This window comes from Musa acuminata, chromosome BXJ3-4 (assembly GCF_036884655.1).
Source record: "Musa acuminata AAA Group cultivar baxijiao chromosome BXJ3-4, Cavendish_Baxijiao_AAA, whole genome shotgun sequence".
In the NCBI taxonomy this organism is placed as follows: Eukaryota; Viridiplantae; Streptophyta; class Magnoliopsida; order Zingiberales; family Musaceae; genus Musa; species Musa acuminata.
This window is the reverse complement of record NC_088352.1, coordinates 4,313,313-4,334,830: the sequence shown is the minus strand read 5'-3', so window position 1 is coordinate 4,334,830 and position 21,518 is coordinate 4,313,313. Positions and strand designations below refer to the sequence as shown.

Here is a 21,518-nt window from a genome sequence, read left to right as displayed (position 1 = left end):
GGTGTCCAATTGAATGACAAGACTCTCCTGGCTCCTGTTCAGATGCAAATGCAAGTGGATCTTTTTCATAACTCTTGTGTGTTTGGAGATCAACAACTGGAAGATATCTTTGAACAGGCTTGATGAACATTTTTATTGTTTGTCTTGCCAATTTGGACTCTCCCCATTGCTTACTTTATTCTTTTCCCTTATCCATAGGGTAGCAATAGACTAGAGTGGGGAAGAGGACACATCACAGCCAATTCATCCAGTTTAATAACAATATCTTCTCTTGGCTTCCATACACCAAGCCAATCAATCTACTATGCATGTAACAGATGCAGTGGATTGGCCTTTCCCCCAATGACCTTAGTCTTATGTTTCAGTCCCATAGTTTGGATTGGATGGAAGTCATTCTGCTGATGGACCCCTTGTGATGAACCCTAGCAAAGGTTCAATGGATCTGAAATAGAAAGTAGGATAAAGAAAAACTATGGCCACCTTTAGGTTCACATGAGAGTGTCACTCTACTTGACTAAGAGGGAAATACTAAGAAATAGTTTCCAAAGTTAGTGTTTTTCATATTTATATCTTTGAACCTAAGTTTAATGCGCATATATCTTAACAAAACTATACAAAAACTTGCACATGTGTCCATGACAGTAAATCTAATTGACAGTCAACTTAATATCCATATTAATATATTTAAAATATCATAAGGTTGGGCAAAACTATGAGCTTCTCATCACTGACTCGCAAGCCCTGATAGCCCCAAGAGGTCCTCCAAGAACTCCACTCCCAAGTCCTCTAATTCCACTACGCCCTCCCCACTCGACTCCCTCACCTTTCTCTTCCTCCTCCTCCTCATGCAGTGCTTCTTCTTCAGCGCCACCACCGGGGAGCACCCGTCCTTCGCCAGCTCCAGTCCCCGCAGCGACTCCCGCACGCGCTCCGCCGGGAAGTTGAGCACCGCCGTCGCCCCCCTCATCGACAGCGCCGCCTGGTCGTAGGCCAGGGCGGCGGCCTCCGCGCTGTCGAACGTGCCCAGCCACACCCGCACCCCCTGCCGCGTCGAGTCCCTGATCTCCGCCGCGAACTTGCCCCACGGCCGCCTCCTTACCCCTCGGTAGCTCTTCCCGCTCGCCGTCGGGCCCTTCGACTCCGCCTCTTTGCCCGTCGACGTCTTCGTGGTCATGGCGGACTCGATGAGCATGTCGAACAGGAGCATCTCACCGGCGTCGTTCACGTCGAAGGGGAGAGATTCCTCCTGCGATCCGGCTGTGGATATCGATGAGGATTCGGAACCTCGGAAGGAGGTCTTCGTGGAACCCATCGAGAGAGAGAGCGTGTGTGTGTGTGTGTGAAGGGGGACGAGTTCCGTTAGCGGAAGTCCAACGTTGGGGTCTCGGCCTTTTATACCCGTCTGGGGATGCACGACTGGGGTGGGACGATTCTCTTGGAGCAGACGGGGTTGGCAGACGTGGGACCCGCGGCTCCAATATCTCACGTGCATCAATGACGCATGGCGGCTGGGTCAAACCAAAAGTGGCCGCCGCCCACCGTTTCGAGGGTGCCGCGAGGACACGTGTCGGCTAGTTCGTGGGTGTAACAGACCGTAAAGGCTGTTCGATGCAGCGGTGTCATATCAGAGCATTCCATTGGCCGAAACCATGGGGCTCACATCAACGCCCAATGAGATCGATGCGTGGCAGCTGTCTTGCCGGGGCCTTTGCACAGGATCCAAATTTGTAGTAGTAACATTCAATGTTGAATTACAAATTCACCAACAGCAAAATGAGTAATGTATTAATTACTTGAAAAGCCAATAAGTCACTATTTTTGCATTAATATCCTGCAACACACTAAAAAAATATTTTCCAACAAAAATAGTTTAACCCCATCAATTTTCTACTCCTTGATGTGCTTCTTCATTTAATAAATTGGAATCACTATTTGAAAACCTCCTTATTTTTAATTTTAAAGTGTAATCATTTGGAATTAGTTGCATTAATCATTTATTTAAATTACACTCACACATTAGGAGTAGAGAATTTGAACTCCATTTTACAGTTAACAATCTATTATGAGTCATATGGTAAAACACAGAATTAATTAACAAGAATCAGGGAAAATCTACTAGCAATGGAAGACAATATGATTCAAAGTATGTGACCACTAAGTTAGTAGGTTGGAGCAACCTCTAATTGTGGGAACAGCAATGCAAGTGAGGATAAGTAGTCTTTGAGCTGAAATCCAAGAGAGACAATTGGGAGTAGACAACATCAACAAGCTAACAACATAAAAAAAACAACAACAGTATAGTTATGAGTTAGATGAGATGCATCGCATGTATGCATATGACCAAAATATGTGATCAACTTGACTGGGCCATGCTTCATTCACCTCAGAGCAAGTTGGTAATTTATTATCCTATCTAATACTGAAACATTCTGATGAAGAAAGAACAACCATAAACAGCTAAACTACATAATAAAAGGCATAAAGAGATTAGTATTTTACATGTCTATTTGAAACCTTTGAGAGTTTTATATTGTATTATATGTATGTATCCCTCCAAATAGTTAGATTTTTCATGTATGTCTGTCACTTCCTTTAACAACTCAAATAACTACTATAAATCATGGTTATCATTGAATTTAAAATATATTAAATTTTTAAATGCACCAAACAAAATTAAATTATTATAGCTTTTTATCCTTCGATTAAAGTATTAGAGACCTAAGATGCTCAACTGAGGTAGATTAACTGCAACAATATATCCATAAATTTTTAGGTTTTGTAAGGGTACATATGTTGAACATAAATTTATAGGAATAAATATGAACATGACAAATTTTGGAGGGATATATATATATATATATATATATATATATATATAATCCATGCATGAAACAAGATTAGTGGAATTGCCCAAGAGATGAACAAGACCTAATTTTAATTTTCAGTTCATCCCCATAGGTAGGTCACCAACTAGAATATGTATTATTTGGATTAAACTCCTCTCACATCAGTATCACAACTCTTGATAGCTTTACTGCATTAAGAATATAAGCTTGTGCCTATTAGTTAGCTCATCTTCACTCTACACCAAAGACTACCTTCAAGTCTGTCCTAGGATTTATTTGTTTTCTCTAGCATTTAATATGATATATACATACGTACGTACATACGTACGTACGTATATGTGTAACCAATCGTTGATTCAAGTTCAACATCAAGCGTATGTGTGCTACGGAAACACCAGGAGAAGAGGAAGCGCATCAAGGTTTTCGTAGCTCCTCCCTGCTTTGACCATGCATCCAATGTCGAAGCAGCGTGCATGGTAGTGAAACATGGTCAACGAAACTGGAGAGCTTCCTTCATGGGGGGGGGTTTGAGATAGGAGACGCACCTGAGGAGGTTTTCCTGTGGTCGTCCGAGTGGGATGTCTTCATCGCCATGGACGCACGTGTAGGTGTTCGAGTCGACGAAGGTGGTCAAACCTTCAAAAAGATGGAGCAGAAGATGATCATTCCAAAGGCGAAGCACTGTTTCAGCATCTGGAAACATTACTCGATTTGGAATCTGCACTACAATGTGATGGGCTGCTGCTAATCCCATCCAACTTTTGTTTTGTGTTTCTTCGGTTGATGATGTCTGGTGATGGCCAAATCAGCGCCACTCGATCCAGCTCGGCTGTGATTTATATGACTTATCCCTTTCAGTGCTTTACATAATTTTACAATTAAAAATTAAAATTTTGATGGAGTCAGTTTGACTCGATCCAAATCCAATTAAAGAAGATAGACTATATAAATATGCTCACTCAATTATAATTGAGAGGAGCTCAAACGCTTGCTTACACAAAGATCAAAGTTTAGATCATTTTAAAATTAAAAATAAGAGTTTCGAGTAAATAATAATTAATTTTGAATAGGATAATCTTTTTATAATGGACTTAATCCTAGAAATATTTTACAGTATACATGGATGGAATATTCCTCCGACATAAAAAGCTCACACAGTCCGATAATTGATCGGGACCCACTTTTTTTCTTGGTAATCGTACTGCCACGTGGCATGATGATAGGATAAATATTTCCTCTGTCACGAGCTAAACTGTATGAACTAACACAACCGACTGTGTATTACAAGAAAGGGTTATTTACCATCCGAAGCCTTCGCTTCTTCTTCTTCTGACGCTTCGCTCGACCGGAGAAGCTCCTCCAACACCTTGTCGTCCAAGCACTCCAGCTCGATCACCTGCTCCCCGGCGGCAGCCGCGGGGCTCCCGCGAGCTCGGCTCGTCGACGGCGAGACCGCGCCGCGACGGCGGCGAGAACGGACCTCTTCCGGGAAGTTCAGCACCGCGAGATCGCCCCTCATCTGGTAAGCGGCCTCGTCGTAGGCTCGGGCGGCCTCCTCGGCGGTGCCGAAGGTGCCGAGCCAGACGCGGGCGCCGTGTCGGCCAGGGTCGCGAATCTCCGCCGCGTACTTCCCCCACGGGCGGCGCCGGACGCCCCGGTACTTGGTCTCGCCGCCCTCCTTCCGATCTCCTCCGTCTCCCATGAAGCGGACGGAAGTAGGCAGCGGAAGGCGGCTTCGGGCGGCCATGTAGATTTAAACATGTAGGGACTGGGACAGGAATGACATCGGACGATCCAAATTCAACGATGAGGAAATCTAAGGCTTAAAGTTGACGTACGGGAGGAAGCTACGTAGAACTCTCCTACACGGGAATAAAAGTCGACTTGGAGTTGGGTTCGATGTATGTGGGTGGGGTCAGAGGCGATGGCTTTGGAAGCTTCTATTTCCCTCGTGCAGTGTAAATATAATCACCGGATTTAACCCTCGTACAGTGTTTCTTGTCGATCCTAATAGTATTGCCCAGAGGCGATGGCTTTGGAAGCTTCTATTTCTCTCTCTCTCTCTCTCTCTCTCTCTCTCTCTCTTACGTGCAATGTTCATGCACAGAGACGCAGTGCTTTTGTTGAGAGCCACCTCGCGGCTTTCAGGCGCCCATCTGTTCTCGTCTGGTTTCCGTGTGGCTGCTACAGGTTCACTCTCTCTCTCTCTCTCTCTCTCTCAGGTGCGATGTTCATGCACAGGGACACGGTGCTTTTGTTGAAAGCGAACTAGTGGTTTGCATCTGTTCTGTGAAGTAGTTTGTGGCTGGAAGAGGTTCATGCTCCGTGCTTCTTCGCTCTCTCTCTCTCTCTCCCTATATGTATATCTATCTATCAATCTAACCTGATCAGGTGAGGTCGAAGGAGACCGGCCGGTTGACTTGATGAGTACGACGCAAGGGGCGATGGGGACTTCGCGGCCGCCCTCCCTCGCCACCAGTAAGCGCAGCCGTCGATGATTTCATTTGATGGGACGCACGCAATCGATTGAGACCTTGCTTGGATTTAATCCACGTCGATAGCACTGTGATGCAAGCAGCCGTTGCATACGAAGTCCAGATTAGGTGAACAGAACAACTCGGCTTTATTTACTAAGAAGAAGAAGAAGAAGAAGAAGGTCGGTGAAATGCTCGACATTCTTACCAGCAAAAAAATCCGAGAAGGACCACAATATATTGTACTGCAAACAGCAGCCGCTTTAGTCTGTGACGGGAAAACCCAAACGAGAAATATTTCTCTGCATGAAATCACTTGTAAAAAGGTCCTGATAGAAATAAGGTGTCAAAAATTGAACTCCATCAGAGAGATAGATGGTTGAGATCAATGATTCCTAATGCATTCTTTTAAAAGGGCAGCCTCAATAGAATTTGCTTTCCTGAGGTCTACAAGACATTTTGGGAAAAGAACATTTTGATATAAATAATTATAAGAAGGACAATAGTTTTAGGGACAAAATAAAACCCCTGTTTTTTTTTCCTCCAAAGGTGTCCCCTCTTTTTATATTTTCCTAATAATACCTCCTCTTTTAAGAAATATCAAATATGTTATCGCGTCCACTGTGGTCACCTCAACCGCTTGTGACGCCTTTGTCGCTGGTCACAAAGCCTTCCCCATCGGTCGTGTTCCGTGGTGCAAAGGCAATGCGATGGGAGTAGGGGTGAGGTCGTTGCCGTGGAGATGGAAGTGACGACGGGGAAGTTGAAGGAGGGGGTGTTGGTAGGAAAATACAAAAAGAGTGGACGACTTCTTAGAGAAAACCTAAAAAAAAGAATTTCAAAAAATCACTTAAATGAAACACTAAAAGCTTATCAAATATTATATTATCAAGGAAAAGTTTGCCTTAAAATAAATAACAATTTCTACATCAAATGGTTCTCACAACAATAAGACTTCTGTGCATATTGTTTACAGAAAGCTTATAATTATTTACTTCAAATTCGAGTGAAAAAAACAAACAACAATTAATTCTATGACAAATTAAAAATAATTAATCCATACGTGTATAAATCGATACACTGTCCAATATGACGATATCGCACTAGTCTAACAGAAATGCCAAAACCAATATTGGACTGAGAATTTTTCACCTTAATTGCATGTATCCTTTCGGCATACATCATCTTCCTGAGGTGAAATACTCAATCAATCTCCATAAACAATTTAAATCTATAAAGATTTTGTAGTGGCCCAACAATTAAGGTGGAACTGGTATATATAGGTGGATCATCTCCTTTTAATGATCAAGTTGATAATTCCAAGCCTATAGATTTAACCAACCAAACTCTACATCTTAATCACCAAATGATATAAAGAGAGAGAATTTGAGCTCCATGCTAAAATTGTTCCTTTGCAACTATGGTGATCAAAGAGATTTGACCACATTGAATCGACTAGATGGTGTAAGAAAAGGAGTGTTTTTGGATATCATGATAATATCAAAAGAATCATGAGGCAGTCATGTATTAAGAAAGAAAATTTTAGATTACAAAACTTCACTTAGCTGTTCACCATCTCCCCAATGGAGAGCTTCCATGTCTCACAAGAAAGACCCAATGTTCAGCAGAGGTTCCCTCCAATCCATCTGCATCATTATCATTTCTGGTTCTCTGCTTTCTCGGATGATTGTACCTGAGCATCAGCCTGAGTAGGGTTTGTTTCTTCCAAAGTTGTTGCAGCTAAAGTTTCTGAGGTGGATTCTGATGGTCAATATATGATTGTTAAAGTATGAACACCAAAGAAGGAAGAAAGAAATGATATTAGTTTCAGCTTAAACACATTTGCCTGACCTTGGGGTTGTTCAGCAGGTGTTGGTGCCTCTGCTTGAGATATGGCTGCAGATGCGGTCAGCTGCTCTTCTGTGACCTTCAAAAGTTCTTCACTGGTATATGATCCAGTTGAAGGCTTGCCATCTGAAAGATACAAAATAATGTTCTTTCATGTCACGGTGAAGTTTCAAGCAAACACCAAAGCAGAGTAGGATGCATGACGCAGATGTATATGGAATGGGATCTTGTGTTAATTGCACGGACATCAAAATCTCACCGGATCAGCAACCTGTCAACTAATGCACTATGACAATTAGGACCAGAAGACAAACCACGATTTAGGAACTGCATATAATATGAAACAAGTAATTTCAAATTTGATAGCTACTTGTTTAGCTGGTAAAGACCTTGACACATTTTGAAAGTTGAAGGGTTCGAAACCTCAACCGACACATTTTGAAAGTGTCAACTAGTTTAGCTGGTAAAGATTTGACAGTATAGTGTAAGATCCTGCGTTCGAATTCTGTCTTCCTCACTTAACCTTTGTAAAAAAAAAAAAAAATTGATAGCTACTTCAATGATAAACCAGTGTATTCGAATTATTCAAATTCAAGGTTGGCAAGATCAGGAATGAAATCAAAATCACTCTTGGGGTAAGAATCAAGTCTTCAAAAACTATCTAGTTTGAATCAACATAGGGGATTGGCCAAAAATTATTTTAAGATAAAAAGATTTAAAAAATCAAAATTAGGAAAAAGAATCAAATATGTCAAATTGTATGATGTTCAGAATTCATCAATGAAAATATTTATGACCTATATGTAAAAGTCTAATGGTAATTAATATATGTGATTTGCAAGAGCCCTTAGATTTGCAACCTCCTCCTTATCTCAACCATTTCAAGTGTTGCTTTAAAATCTTCTCCAATCATTTTGTAAATCTATTTTTATCCAACAGTTTGTAATTTAAAGTAGGAGGTTGGACCCCATAGTAGGCAAGTGCATCATATGTCAATGAGTGGTTAGGATGTGATAATTTGAGGGTTCCAATTAAAAGTACTATCAGAGAAGGTCCTCACTTGATCCTCTTCCCCGCTGCACCACTCCACCGACCACACAATAAAAGATAACAAAACTCCCATCCTCTATGCTTCATATCCTTGCCTGTTCTATCTTTTTCTTTAACTTTTTTTCTTTTTGAAATACTTTCTTCCTCTGTTTCACACCCTATCCCTTTGTCCACGGTAGCTGAGGACTAGCAACCACCAACTGCAGCACGAAGATTCAATGAGTTCAGCTGTAACCTCTAATATTATTTTTCACATTATTCCTCCTCTTCATCATCTTATCTTTCTATTCTTCATAAATTCCCGGCATGGACAACCCACCACAAGCCTTCTTCTCCCTCCATCTCTCTTAGGTTCTTTTTTTGCTTTTCTGTTTCTGCTACTAGAAAATAGAGACTGCCAGTATAAATCATTTCCCTCCGTCACCAACTGAACACAAGTGATCATGAACACTTGACAAATAGGCACTTGATTAACATAAGGCTTTTTTGACTATTATGAAACTCGGTTTTATTGTCATCGCAAAAAGTTGAGGTGAGCCTTGTGCCATAGTAAGATTTATTACAACTTATTTAAGGCAAAACTTGACTGCCCGTTGTGTCAGAGAAACAAATTTGTTTCTCTAGAAACTCAGGCAAAAACAAAGAAAGAAAAAAACAACTCAAGTAAACAAGTTCATGTCAATCTCAACTCTACAGTCTAAATGACTAATTAACTACTACTTAATCACCTCATGATTATCAGGTGTTAGAAAGCACCTTTTGAACTTACTTGGATCAACTGAAGCTTGCTGTTTTTCATCAGCATACAAGGCAGACTTATTAATGTAGTTTGTAGAGGATGCAACCTCATCAAGTCCAATCTCCCGCTCTAGGGTGCTCTTGAATTCCCTTGACACATCCTACAGCAAAAGAACTATCAACTGAAAATTGCAGCTCAACTGGAAGCAACATCATAATTTTTTAGAATATTTTAACAAGCTCATCTCCTAGAAACATGGTCATTTAATGTTTCTCATATATCCATCATGATGGAGTTCATAGCATAAAATATACTGAACAGAATTTAGCAAACCTGAAGCTCCCTAATTGTTGGCTGGAAAGCTCGCAAGGTCTTTCCCAAGTTTCGTGCTACCTGCAAAGTTGTAACTTGATTAAGAGACTAACTATACCTAAGAAATCACCTCTTGCCAAAGTACCAAGGAAAATATAAATTGAAAACTTGCTGATGTGACATTCAAGTTAAAACTTCTTTGTGGAATGCAAATACTTACCAAGCAGTTTTCGTTCTGCATAAACAATAATGAAACATAAGCATGCATGAAAATTTTGCAGACTATCAAATTATTTTGAGTGTTTTCTTTTTCTTTCCTCAGATCAAAAAGATGTTTGCATCATTTATTCATTTTTAGTAATGACCAAAGTAGGACATGTACCAACTACATAATTGCATCATGAAGATTAACATGCATATCTAAAAAGATCAAATTACTATGTCAATGATATGTGAGATAAGGCGAATACCCTTTTTTTGCAAATGGTTAGTGAAGATGGATCTTGACAAAGTCATTACCAGCCAAGCTAGCTAGCATTTGACAATCTTTACCAGCCAAGTTAGCTAGCACCTTTGACATCTTATAGTTTTAACTTTTAACAACTTGACCATCAAATAAGTAAATGGACATAGAACCGAAAATATATATTTCCCACCAATTTTTCTTATGATACCATCTAAATTAACATTATGATCAACATTCAATGACAATAACCATTTTCACATACCTCTCCCAGGCTTCCTGCAACACTATAGCCTAAACTAAGAAAACTGCTAATGTATTTCCCATGTAAATCAGAAGCAAAACATTTGGTTAGGAGTTTGGATTAAGACCACCCACCACAGGAAAATGTTAAATAGAAATTTGGACCAAAAATGGACATCAGCCTAGCCCAAGTCATGGCCACCGAGACATGGTCACGTTGGGCCAATCTATGTGGTTGTTTGGCCTTGTAGAATGCTACACAAGGCAGCCAGCTCTATTTTCATTATTGCTGGCCACAGTGGGTGACATGGGAGCAGATGAAACTGCTGATACAGGAGCTTGTATATCCTATTATATTTTTAGGTTATTTGAATTTTGAACTACAACAAACATATTTGGAAGGGCTCTAGATGGTCAAAGGAGACTCTTAAAACAATTAGAACTTTCAATCCCAAATTACGACAGGATTACAGGAGCTTAAAGAAACTTGGAAGGTAAACAGGAAGAATAGGACTGCACCAAATGAGAAAAGGAAGACTAAGCACCCTTTTTACAACCCAAACAGGAGAGGAGGGGCAATAATGTAACAGTAATAAAACAGTACTGCGGCATGAGATCATAGAAGATATTGCTTGTGTATTAAGTAGTGCTTTCTAGACTATTCACATTCCTAGTTAGATTAGAGTTTTGAGGTAATTGTAGTCCTATAAATATGAATACTTGTAAGGCCTTAAGGCATATGCTTGAATGATTTCTCTAAATTTTTTTCATATTAACATTAATTAATGTCAAATTTTAGCCTTCTGATTAGTAGCTAGGAGGCTTCTCCTTTTCCTCTAACTAGAAAAGTGCATCTAAGAGAGACACTAATAGGTAGCTTACATTCATCTAGGCAAAGCATGTATTCCTACAACATAGAGACACAATTAATCTTTGCATGGCACAGTCTGTATTTCTTTTCTCTTTGCAATCTACAGGTGATATGATGATGATGAATTATGTTAAAATTAAGTGACTATAAATCCCAACAAATTCCTAATCATCAGAAGGAACTTGCCTCAGCTAGGCCTTTAGGACCAAATACCAGCAAAGCCACCACTCCAATAACCAAAGCTTCAGGAGCTCCCACTCCAAACAAAGAAGCATAAACCACTTTACCATGACAATTTCCCTTGTCTGCAACACAGAAGTAAAAGAAAGTTGAAGTAAACATGCTAACTAGACTAGCAGATATGCAAAAGTATTTGAAATGATAAAGACTGTGTAGGAAGGGAAAAAGCTAAAATGTGAGAGCTACAGCTAAATAAAGCATGTAGAGACAAAAGTGAAGAACACTTTATCTTAAATATAGGCTAGGAGATGGAATAAAGCCATTATGTTGGAGAAATGGCTATCAACTAAATAACAAACAAGCAGAAAAAATACATAAAGTCTATTATAACCTAGAGAATATTCAAGATAAGAAAATGAAAGTGCTAAAAAATCAAAATAAACTATTTTGTAAAAATTAGGAACAAATTCGTAAAACATTGATAAAGAATCATGTGCAAGTGATAAAACTATCCAGTAGAGTCGATGCATGCAGAAACTTAAAAAGATAAATGCACAGTGCAAATACTCATAAACGTAGACACAGCTTGCAATTTCAAATAAATATGAAGCCTTTCATGCCTTTATTGTAATTAAAAATAACTGAAATTTTAGAAGTCACTCTTATTAACCTGGAGCTTGCCAGAGCTAAGATGTACAAAGCAAAAATGAGATATACAACTTTGTATAGTTTGTACATAGTCTGAGTTAGCTCATTCCTGACGAACAATGATTTCAACGCCACCAATGCAAGCAAGCTTCTAATAAGTCACTTGTACTATTCTATCAATAAAAAAATTATTTCAGGTTAGTATCAAAGTATCGACAAAGAATTAAACTCAGTTCACACCTGAATAAAAATGCACTAAATTAAAATACAACATGCAAGTCAAGTTTGAATAATTCAACCACAACCAAACTTATAACTCACTAGCCAGGCAAAGAAAAAAAAATGGTACAGTGATAGAACCAATTTGATCAGGCAAGAATAACCAACTAAGCCAATGTACACTAATTGGTTAATATAATTCAAGTATGTCCCCTCAAGAAAAGAATGTAGGCAAAAGAGATGAGCAAAACCTAATATCCAAAATCACTTCAAGTTTTGCATGGACATCTTTAACTAACATAAAATCCTAGTTATCGAAGGGACTTGAAACATGACATATAAGCAACTAAAGTTGCATACGTTGGATCTTTTTATATATTATAAACCATGTTTGATTGTCAAATTATGAAAAATCCCCTATCTTATCATCATTTGCAACCCAACATTAAGAGTTTGCATAAAATTTGCAAATAGCTGCCTAGCTTCAAATGCTCTTCAAATGCTTCAAACATGACATATAAGCAACTCAAGTTGCATACGTTGGATCTTTTTATATATTATAAACCATGTTTGATTGTCAAATTATGAAAAATCCCCTATCTTATCATCATTTGCAACCCGACATTAAGAGTTTGCATAAAATTTGCAAATAGCTGCCTAGCTTCAAATGCTCTTAATACGTTTTCATAAATGTCAAAAGACTATATCGATTATCACATCTCTCCTTTTTATAACTACCCTAATCCATCCTCTTCCATGGTTGTAGATACCAAACCATAGTAGAGCGAAAATTATTGGATGTTCACTTGTGAAGTGGATGGGGTAGCTACAGGTTAGTTAAGAGAAATATCACATAAGGGTTCATGATTCAGCAGCTTAGGCTTTGGGGTTGATAGCCACTCATGTGTACAGTCCCTTTTCTGAGGTCATTGGACTTTATCACCCATCTAACAAAGTAGCGGTGCTACTGTAGCACAGCAACGAACGTGGTAATATGGTTTTAAACACCAGGTCCAAGAACGGTTTCGAAAAGCTATCAGACTAGTATGATACCTGAATGTCATACTAACATATACCACCCAGTCACACTGAAAAAACCAAATAGTATACTAAGTGATACTGAACTATATGTTTCGAACCTGATGCTTAGTTGGACTGGTAAATACCAATTAGTACCAACCGATCTACTGGTATACTAATCCATGAGTGGGTGACTTGATGAATACACAGGTATAACAGACAAATATTGTAACAATTAAATCCTTAAAATAGGTGACAAAGTTAGGATGCTGGCGAAATGTTCCAAGTCTGTTGATAGCAACTCATGTCATATAATAACAATGATAAGTACTTATTTTAAGTGAAACTTGAATCTGTGTCCTTATTCTAAGCCTTCATGATCTCATAAGTACTTGAATATGGTGTGGAGCAGTGAAATGAACATAAAAAAAAACTAAGCAACAAAATGGTGAGAAGACTCCTATGGGTTCACAAGCAGTTGCAGCACCTTGAGTGAAAGGTTTTCTAAATGTTCATCCTGAACCTCATTGCAAGAGAAGCCAAGTCATGGCATTATGCGTGTACGTTAGTACATGGCACATATACATGTATTCATAATAACCATTACTGGATTACAGATTAAACAGCAATACCAATCTAGAACTAGCACTAGTAAAAGGAAAAGGAAAGATAGCATACAGTCTACACACCACTGAGGATGTTATTAAAGTATTGCTAATATCAACTCAGAAACTGTCTTCTCTTTCTTTTTGTAAGAAGACAAGCAACCAAGATTTTCTTTATAAAATTTTGTTGAGAGGATATTACAATGTAATAAAAACGAATAAATAGCTTATTACGACGTAATAACAAGTGTTTATATGTTAATCCAAGCAACCTTGTTAGAGTTTAATAACTCCCTGATCGAAGATTAAAATCTCAACAATTTTGTTAGGACAAGCTATTAAGACCTCCTCCAGCTCATACAATCTTCCTCGCTCTAACAAGTCCACAATAGCATTGATGACGTCCCAAGTGATTCTCTTCATACAATCTCATGCATGTGAAATGCTCTTTCTTTTGGTAAAGCAGTATGGCCAATTCTAACCATACTAATGCCTCAAGAATGTAACCAATTGGCACATAATCTCAAGCAAAATAATAATTTGATAACTAATCCCACAAAAGCCCTAAATTTGACATCCTCCTTAGAGTCACGTGCCACATCCTAATGATAGCTTAATCTGAATTGGGTGCATTTTAAGGGCCTCTTTCCTGGGGTGACTAATGTATCACTCTAATCAAATCCTTTGCTTCCTTTCCAAAATAAGTGAGCAGCCTCAGATCTCAAGGAAAATATCATGCCAGAGAAAACTGACTCCATAAAAAGGTTGCGAAGGAGGAGGCGACCTTTGCGGGCGTACTTTCGCGGAGGCACAAAGGAGCCGAGCTGCTTCAGACCACTCCAGGGCGAGAGGAGACCGGGGCCGAGTCTGGGGATCGACCGAAGGAGGTGAGACAAAGGTGAGCGTTTGGGACAAATCCTGACACGGCGAGGGGACGTGATGAGAAGCGCCGACGCCTTGGGTTGGGAAGAAGAAGAGCAACAGTGGCAGCAGACGGCCGGGGAGAGCGTCGCTGCGCCCATGGCGACCAAGACCGAGCTCGAACGGGATGTGGTGCAGCGAGATCGAGGGCTCAAAGCTTTTGGTAAATGATGGATATATACATATATAAATATAAATATAAATATATAAATATGTATATATATATATATATATATATTTATGTATATGTATATATGTATATTTATTTATGTGTATATTATATATATAATATACACATATAAATATATACATATGTATATGTATATATATACATATATAATACATATATATAATAAATATACATATATATATATATATATATATGAATTAAAAGTATAAATGAATCCACAATTTTGAAATTATAAATGATAGATTTCAGAGCATAATGTATAATTCAATGCTAAACATTAAATCACATTTGCTTGCAATCAACCAAGATTAGATTATATTATATGGTAACATTGCAATTGTACATGAAAAGATTAGTACAATAAGGGTAATTTAAATAAACATTCATATTAATTGACGAAAAAAATGTTTATTACTCATTTGGAATTAAGATATGGCTGAGTCAATAAAGAATGGTATGATAATCTAAATATGTAGTAAAGTACCAAAAACTTAATTAGGCTTCTAATCTATATTTTACTAAACATGAAATTTGATTAAAAAAATGTATATTCATAATTTTCTTGTGGAGTAATATCTCTTACAATGAAAAATATATGAGAAATCATGAATAGCAGCATCAAAGGAGAGAGAGAAAAAAAAATGAAGTTTTATGTAACTTGATCTTGATTTAATCAAATAAGCTTCTTATTAGTTGTCTTGATAGTATCATTATTTTAGCAAAACTTGAATGACTTGGTTAATTATCATAAAAATGAAAGATTTGAAATTTTATGAAGTTTATTAGAAAAAGTCATACACTTTAATTTTTTGATACATGAAAATACACATCCAAGATAAGTTATATTATAGATTTAAAATTTAACAATCTTTAACTAATGTGTTGAAGCCATTATATTATGAATTCTAAATAATCTACTAATACTAAAATATTCTCCATCTACTTGATTTATAGAAAAATAAAAATAAAAAAGAATTTACTCTAAAAGATTTATCATAAAGAAGAAAACTCAATCCAATCCAAAACCAACTGACCTCAAATAAAAATCATATTTAAGTGAAATTTTTAAAGAAACCTATTTTAGAAAGGAACACAATTGTTTGTACCTAAGATTTCACATAAATTGAGGAAAAAGTTACTCAAAAACATAATACTAAGAAATCATTCCCAAGTAAATGTGTAAAAATAATAGCAACTAATGCATGATATGCCATAAATATTTATAGGGAAAAAAAATGAATATTTAATACTATATCATAATACACAAGGATAAAAAGGAAAAAGATAGATGAACAATCTTCAATAAAAACCTCATTTAATAGCAATTGATGGCCAATAACTCATGTGACTTATAGAAGTGATGGAAAGCACATGAAAGAACAAAAAAAAAAGGACTGAGGACAATTTAAGAATTGGAAAACTGTTTTATTTTTGTTTACCAACTAACATCAACAATCTGATATTCTTAAATGATAAAACTTAAAATAATATTTATGTAATATTCACAGACAGTTTTACTCCCAAATCCTTTTCAATTTTAATAGCTTTATGTACTTTAAATAAATATATGGCTAATTTTAACCTTTTCAAGAAGAGTTAGAAATATGAAGTAATTTTGATGGTTTCCAATCTGCCATGACATATCCTTCTTTTGAGAATATGTATCAAATCCAACAAATAGATTTAAAAAATAATGCCTTTTCATGAAGGGCTATAATAACAATGACACAGATAAAAGATATGGAAACTAAATCAATTTAAAATAAAATTGATCAGATTTTTTATTCTCTTGAGATCCAAATATTTACTATTAAGATGTAGAAGCAACAAAATTTGCATACATATGCATATGTTTTCGGTATGCTTTGATGAGGGTGCACAAGCAAATCTAAAAGGAATTAACTCATTCGATCCAGAGAAAAAAGTTTTCTATCACAAGAGTAAATAATTGGCAGGCATAGTAAGAATCCCACTTAGGAATGTATATGCAGACATATATTATAGGACGTATGAAAATTATGTACCACATTTACTTTCATGGACACATATGTAAGACTAACAAGGATCAAACTCCGGCATTATACTCACTCCCAGCACTATCTCAAATACACCTCCAAAACAGCCAAACTTGCTCAAAGATGGAACAACCAGAGGAAGTTTTTTTATATTCGTATCACGCGATCAATCAGAATCTTATCAGATCATTACATTTTGAAGATCAATAATTACAAAGCTTGTTGCATACTCTAGTTTATAAAAGTCCAGTATTACATGACAATGCGCAAACTTAGTGAAGTTCTGTCTGTTTACCCTGACGACGTAACTTGACAGTTGCCAATTATTATTTTTGCCTTTTCAATCATCTCGTGAGTGACATGATCGTCTTCTCCAGATATGAATGATCACAATGCTCCATGCAGGACCGGTTTGGAAGAAGCAGCAAGTTCCCCATGAGTCCACTTCCTCAACATCTCCAGTGCTGCCTTGGGTTGATCCATTGGAACCATGTGACCTGCATCATGAACCTGTATGCAAACCAACAGTTGAAACATTATGCTTCAGTTATGATATCCAACCATACCAGTAGGAAATTATAACTAGGTTATACATGGAATCCAGTAGTACGAATGCAATATAATTTACCATGCAGAGCTAGAATTAGTTATTTCAAGTAAACATCACCACAATCTTCAAAGTACCTTCAGGAAACTAAGTGGTCCATGGCTCTTCAAAACCCCGGATTCTGCACCATCCACCAAAAATGGTACTTCAGGTGATGACACAAAATCTTGTTGACCAGACCACTCCATGGAATGAACCCATCTCGAATTCCCTGATCGAAGTACACAGCATAGAAAGAAGCCGTTAGATGACAAAAATTAAGAAACTGGTGATTATATGGGGTGAATGTGCAATGACAAAAGATGAGACAAATTGGCAGATCAAGGGAAGAGGTTCCTCATTTACCACGAGAATAATATACATATGCTGTAGAAACCTCTTGCAATCAGTGTTGCGGAGATAAATGACTTCCCTTATTTAAGAATAATGCATCTAGTTTACAGGAAGTTTCTTACAAAAAGTATGCAGTTTCTAGGCATTCTTACTCATTTATCCATAACTTATATGAATATTCATGTATTGATTCTTAGATAGCTATTGGTGGTGCTTGCAGAAAGAAAGCTGCCATTTTGAATTATAGGAAATGCTTAGAATGTACAAAAATTAACAGAGCCTTACCAAGCCAATTGCATATCAAATCATATTCCCCAGCATATACAAGCAGTTTGATGCCATCCTCAAGAAGAGCAGGTATACCAACTTCCAAGTTTCTCATCCAGTCTTTCATCATGGCTTCGGATACTGTGGGGCTACAGGAGACAAAATCTATATCTCCAACCCCAAGAGCATCTCTAACGGAGTGCTGATTAAGGAACTTCTCCATGTTGGAGAAATCATAGCAGAGCTTCCCTTCACATTGCTTCCTAATGTCATAATACTGCAGAAATTTGTGCATACAAAGTTAGAATATTGTGTTTTCACCATGAATTTTTAGTTACTGCAGTTGGCTTACATTGGTTTTCCCAATGATCTTCATGATTGAGTTGAATATTGAATTGCAAACCATATATGAGACCAGGCAAGAAGTATTTCCAGATGTACCTGAAAAGTTAATGTTATCATCAGTAATTTCATATTTATTTCTTTCTTTTTTCATAGATAATGATGATGAGACAATATTTTTCCTGCAGAGATAATTAACTAAATAAATTAATTCATGCTATGATGACATAGAAGAGAAAGAATTACCACAAAGCTTAATAGCTAATTCACATGCAGGGTAAATCTTGTTGATTCTTTCATAATCATGTTTCTGAATTAGTCCTGTATCCAATGCATAATCTGTGTATGCTTTGTATTGTATTGCTGGGTCAGTAAGTCCATTACCGATAGCACAGCCCTGTCGTAACATTCATCAGCCGCACAAGTTAGCAAAAGCAGATAAATGTTGTGGAAACAAGATTTGAAGTGAAACTATGTACTATACCTTTAGATTAATATAAATTCCTTCACCAGCTTTGTTTCCTTGGTGAACTCTGCTTGCAAGAGCAGGGATATAGTGCCCAGCATATGACTCTCCAGTTATATAGAAGTCATTCGTTGCATATTCAGGGTGTTCCTTGAAGAACTCCTGAGATCAGGTCACATTGGATAATGTTAGTTGCTATTCTAGAAAATGTAAAGATATAATTATTTGAAAACTATAGCTTAAAAACCTTAGCAAGACATTTTCATGAAAATGCAAAGTAACCAGTGGTCAAAAATTAATTACTTCCATGTGTTGTAAAAAGTTTCTGTTTGTTGTTTGTCTAGTTCTATAATGGTGCCACAAAATAACTAAATCATGAACGAAAAAAGAAGAAAAAACCAAAAATTTTTATGTACATAATAATAGTAAGAATGTGCTGATAAAATTGCTGAAAATACTGGTGGCATATTATCTGTTCTCAATACCATGACAGATAATTCTCAGCATGATAATACATTGTTATTTGAATTAATCATAATGTTTGAACTCTGAGCAGTACTTTAAGGAGAATATTGCTAACAATCACATGCTTATCGTTTTTAGCTTGCTATCAGAGTTCAATCACATTTATCATCTCAAAACTAAACAACAAGAGGGAGAAGAGATGGTAAGCTTAACGATTGTGGCTAGAATAAATGAATGGTGGATTTTACATTTCGTAAATGTTTTCAAGTACTTAAAGAGAGTTGAAAACCTGAAGAAAATCATATAGGTCATTGCTGACTCCGTTTTCATCATGCCGAATGTCACCATCATCTGTGGTATAGCTGAAACCAGTTCCAGTTGGTTGATCAACATATAAAAGGTTTGAAGCCTGTAGTAGCATCGATCATCAGTGATGGGCAACCATGTAAAATAACAGACAACAACATAAGATATATATTTTTTACACTGTCATCAGGGAAATAATTTAAAATAAGATTGTAGGATGTTAAACTGATTTCTTGTTGATATTTCCATACAAAAGCACTTAAATGAATTAAACAAGGTCCTCCATTTATTGCCACAGAATTATTCAGATCCTAACTAACCAGATTCAAATTAATCTATAGAGTTATCAGATGCAAATAAGCTTATTGAATATTCTTCCTAATCTCTTAGCATGTGATTTAGTCACCATTTGTCTTACGGAAATTGCTCTCTGCAAGCACTTCAAAGGAAAAGAGCAAATTTGTAGATGGCTAAGAGAAGAGAATAAAAAAATTTATTGCAATTGTACACAAGAAATCCAACAAATGGAAAATTACTTGAGCAAAACAAGAGAAACAATGAGAGCAGATGATCTTTGCAAACTAATTTATGATTTTCTTGGGCCAGGTTGCCTTGATGTCTGAAACATATATCACAAATATCATCATGAAATCAATTAGAAGAAACGAAGTGAGGTTAGTAGAGATTCTAAATTGAGAATCAGAAGGAAAAAGGTGGTAAACTCTACTCCAGAGAAAATGCACCTGTAAACAAATTGATTAATCGGCTATCTGGAACTCATATAATGGAAATTATTAGTACCTTATCCCATCCAAAGTCATTCCATGTAAGTGACATGTGTTCCGTCACGCTAAATGGGCCATTCTCATAGAAAAGAGCCAACTCACCGCTACAACCAGGCCCTCCGGTCAACCAGATGACAACCGGGTCCTTCTTGTTATGCCTTGATTCAAAGAATAAGTAGAACATCCTAAATGAAACAAGCAATGAATAGGTTATGCGATTTTACCATATAAAACATGTCCAGATTACATTAATAGATCAAAGTCTAGATCTTAATAACAGCTGGAGAACAATGAAAACCAAGGGTAAGAAACTCAAACACATAACCCTCGTAAAAACCAAACCTTTAGTACAGTACACAAACACATTCTCGAGCATACAACGCTAAGAAGCCAATCCCATCCTCACACTAAAATCAAAATTTTGGACACGCGGATCAGCTCACAATCCCGGGAAAACAGTGGAAAAAAATCTCACCTTGCGGCGTGGGAGTGAGGGAGACGGTAGTAGCCGGCATGGTGGCCGAGCTCCTCCACGCTGGGACCTCCACCTGAAAGGCCAGGGAACCGGACCCGCTTCTCCACGAGCCTCCCGGCACCGGCGCCGGCGCCGGCGGCGGAGCCAGCATCGGCGCATATCTCCTTCGGGACGAGATTAAGCGCGCGAATGAGCCTCTCCGCCTGCGGCGCGGGGAAGCTGGCGCCCTCCGGGAGGCCGACTTCTTCCTCCACCATCAGTGCCGCACCGGACACGCCGAAGAAGAGCAACAAGGCAAAGAAGAAAGCAGCCATTTTTCCGGGAGAGGGGGAGGACGCGGTGCGAGAGAGGGGGTAGTTCGGGGCGGGGATTTATAGGAAGATGGGGATGGAGTTGGAGGAAGCGTAGGCCTTCCGGCGAAAGGTTGAAGACATTGCTTGCACAAAACTCCCTCCTTTATTTGAAAGCTTCGCTGCTGGTTTGCCTTCATTTCAAGCTGTGATTTGGGCCGGAAGAAGCGGGGGTGGTTTAAATAGGGGTTTTCAGACGCGTAAGAACAGGTCACAAAAACAAATAATTTTTCTTTCATTTTCCTTTAAAATTAAATATTAACCTTATTTTAAAAATATTTTTCCATTATAATCTCCTCAAAATATTTCCACAGTGACATCCGAGCATAATATCACATGTAATAATAGTGACTGCGTCTCTGAGGAGATGTCTTGCATATGTATTTTATTATTTTATTATTTTATTTTATATATAATGAAAAATAATTAAAAAAGAGCCATTCATGCAATTTGTATGAGTAATATGGAAATGTGACGG

At 37.7% G+C, this 21,518-nt stretch overlaps 4 protein-coding genes across 5 annotated transcripts; all 4 read right to left on the bottom strand.

Moving 5' to 3' along the window:
• Positions 1 to 651: 651 nt before the first annotated feature.
• On the bottom strand, positions 652 to 1,749 carry LOC135635299 (ethylene-responsive transcription factor 1B-like). Its single transcript, XM_065146277.1, has one exon. It carries the CDS (start codon positions 1,490 to 1,492, stop codon positions 725 to 727), a length of 768 nt encoding a protein of 255 aa, XP_065002349.1. The 5' UTR covers positions 1,493 to 1,749; the 3' UTR covers positions 652 to 724.
• Positions 1,750 to 4,140: 2,391 nt separating this feature from the next.
• On the bottom strand, positions 4,141 to 4,593 carry LOC103981563 (ethylene-responsive transcription factor ERF096). Its single transcript, XM_018825008.2, has one exon. It carries the CDS (start codon positions 4,591 to 4,593, stop codon positions 4,141 to 4,143), a length of 453 nt encoding a protein of 150 aa, XP_018680553.2.
• Positions 4,594 to 6,785: 2,192 nt separating this feature from the next.
• Positions 6,786 to 14,602, bottom strand: LOC135635159 (sec-independent protein translocase protein TATB, chloroplastic-like). 2 transcript variants are annotated; one of them, XM_065146044.1, is made up of 6 exons: positions 14,303 to 14,602; positions 11,029 to 11,151; positions 9,291 to 9,346; positions 8,988 to 9,117; positions 7,172 to 7,294; positions 6,786 to 7,081 (listed from the first exon to the last, which is right to left on the bottom strand). In XM_065146044.1, the coding sequence occupies exons 1-6, from the start codon at positions 14,538 to 14,540 to the stop codon at positions 6,978 to 6,980; spliced, it is 774 nt and encodes a 257-aa protein (XP_065002116.1). In that variant the 5' UTR covers positions 14,541 to 14,602; the 3' UTR covers positions 6,786 to 6,977. The 2 variants fall into 2 exon arrangements, with proteins under 2 accessions (XP_065002116.1, XP_065002117.1); XM_065146045.1 differs by having other exon boundaries at positions 6,786 to 7,069.
• A 2,168-nt stretch (positions 14,603 to 16,770) lies between these two features.
• On the bottom strand, positions 16,771 to 21,068 carry LOC135634784 (serine carboxypeptidase-like). Its single transcript, XM_065145379.1, has 9 exons — positions 20,691 to 21,068; positions 20,232 to 20,400; positions 19,414 to 19,533; positions 18,678 to 18,821; positions 18,440 to 18,590; positions 18,204 to 18,292; positions 17,870 to 18,128; positions 17,329 to 17,462; positions 16,771 to 17,154 (listed from the first exon to the last, which is right to left on the bottom strand). The coding sequence occupies exons 1-9, from the start codon at positions 21,002 to 21,004 to the stop codon at positions 17,032 to 17,034; spliced, it is 1,503 nt and encodes a 500-aa protein (XP_065001451.1). The 5' UTR covers positions 21,005 to 21,068; the 3' UTR covers positions 16,771 to 17,031.
• Positions 21,069 to 21,518: the final 450 nt, after the last annotated feature.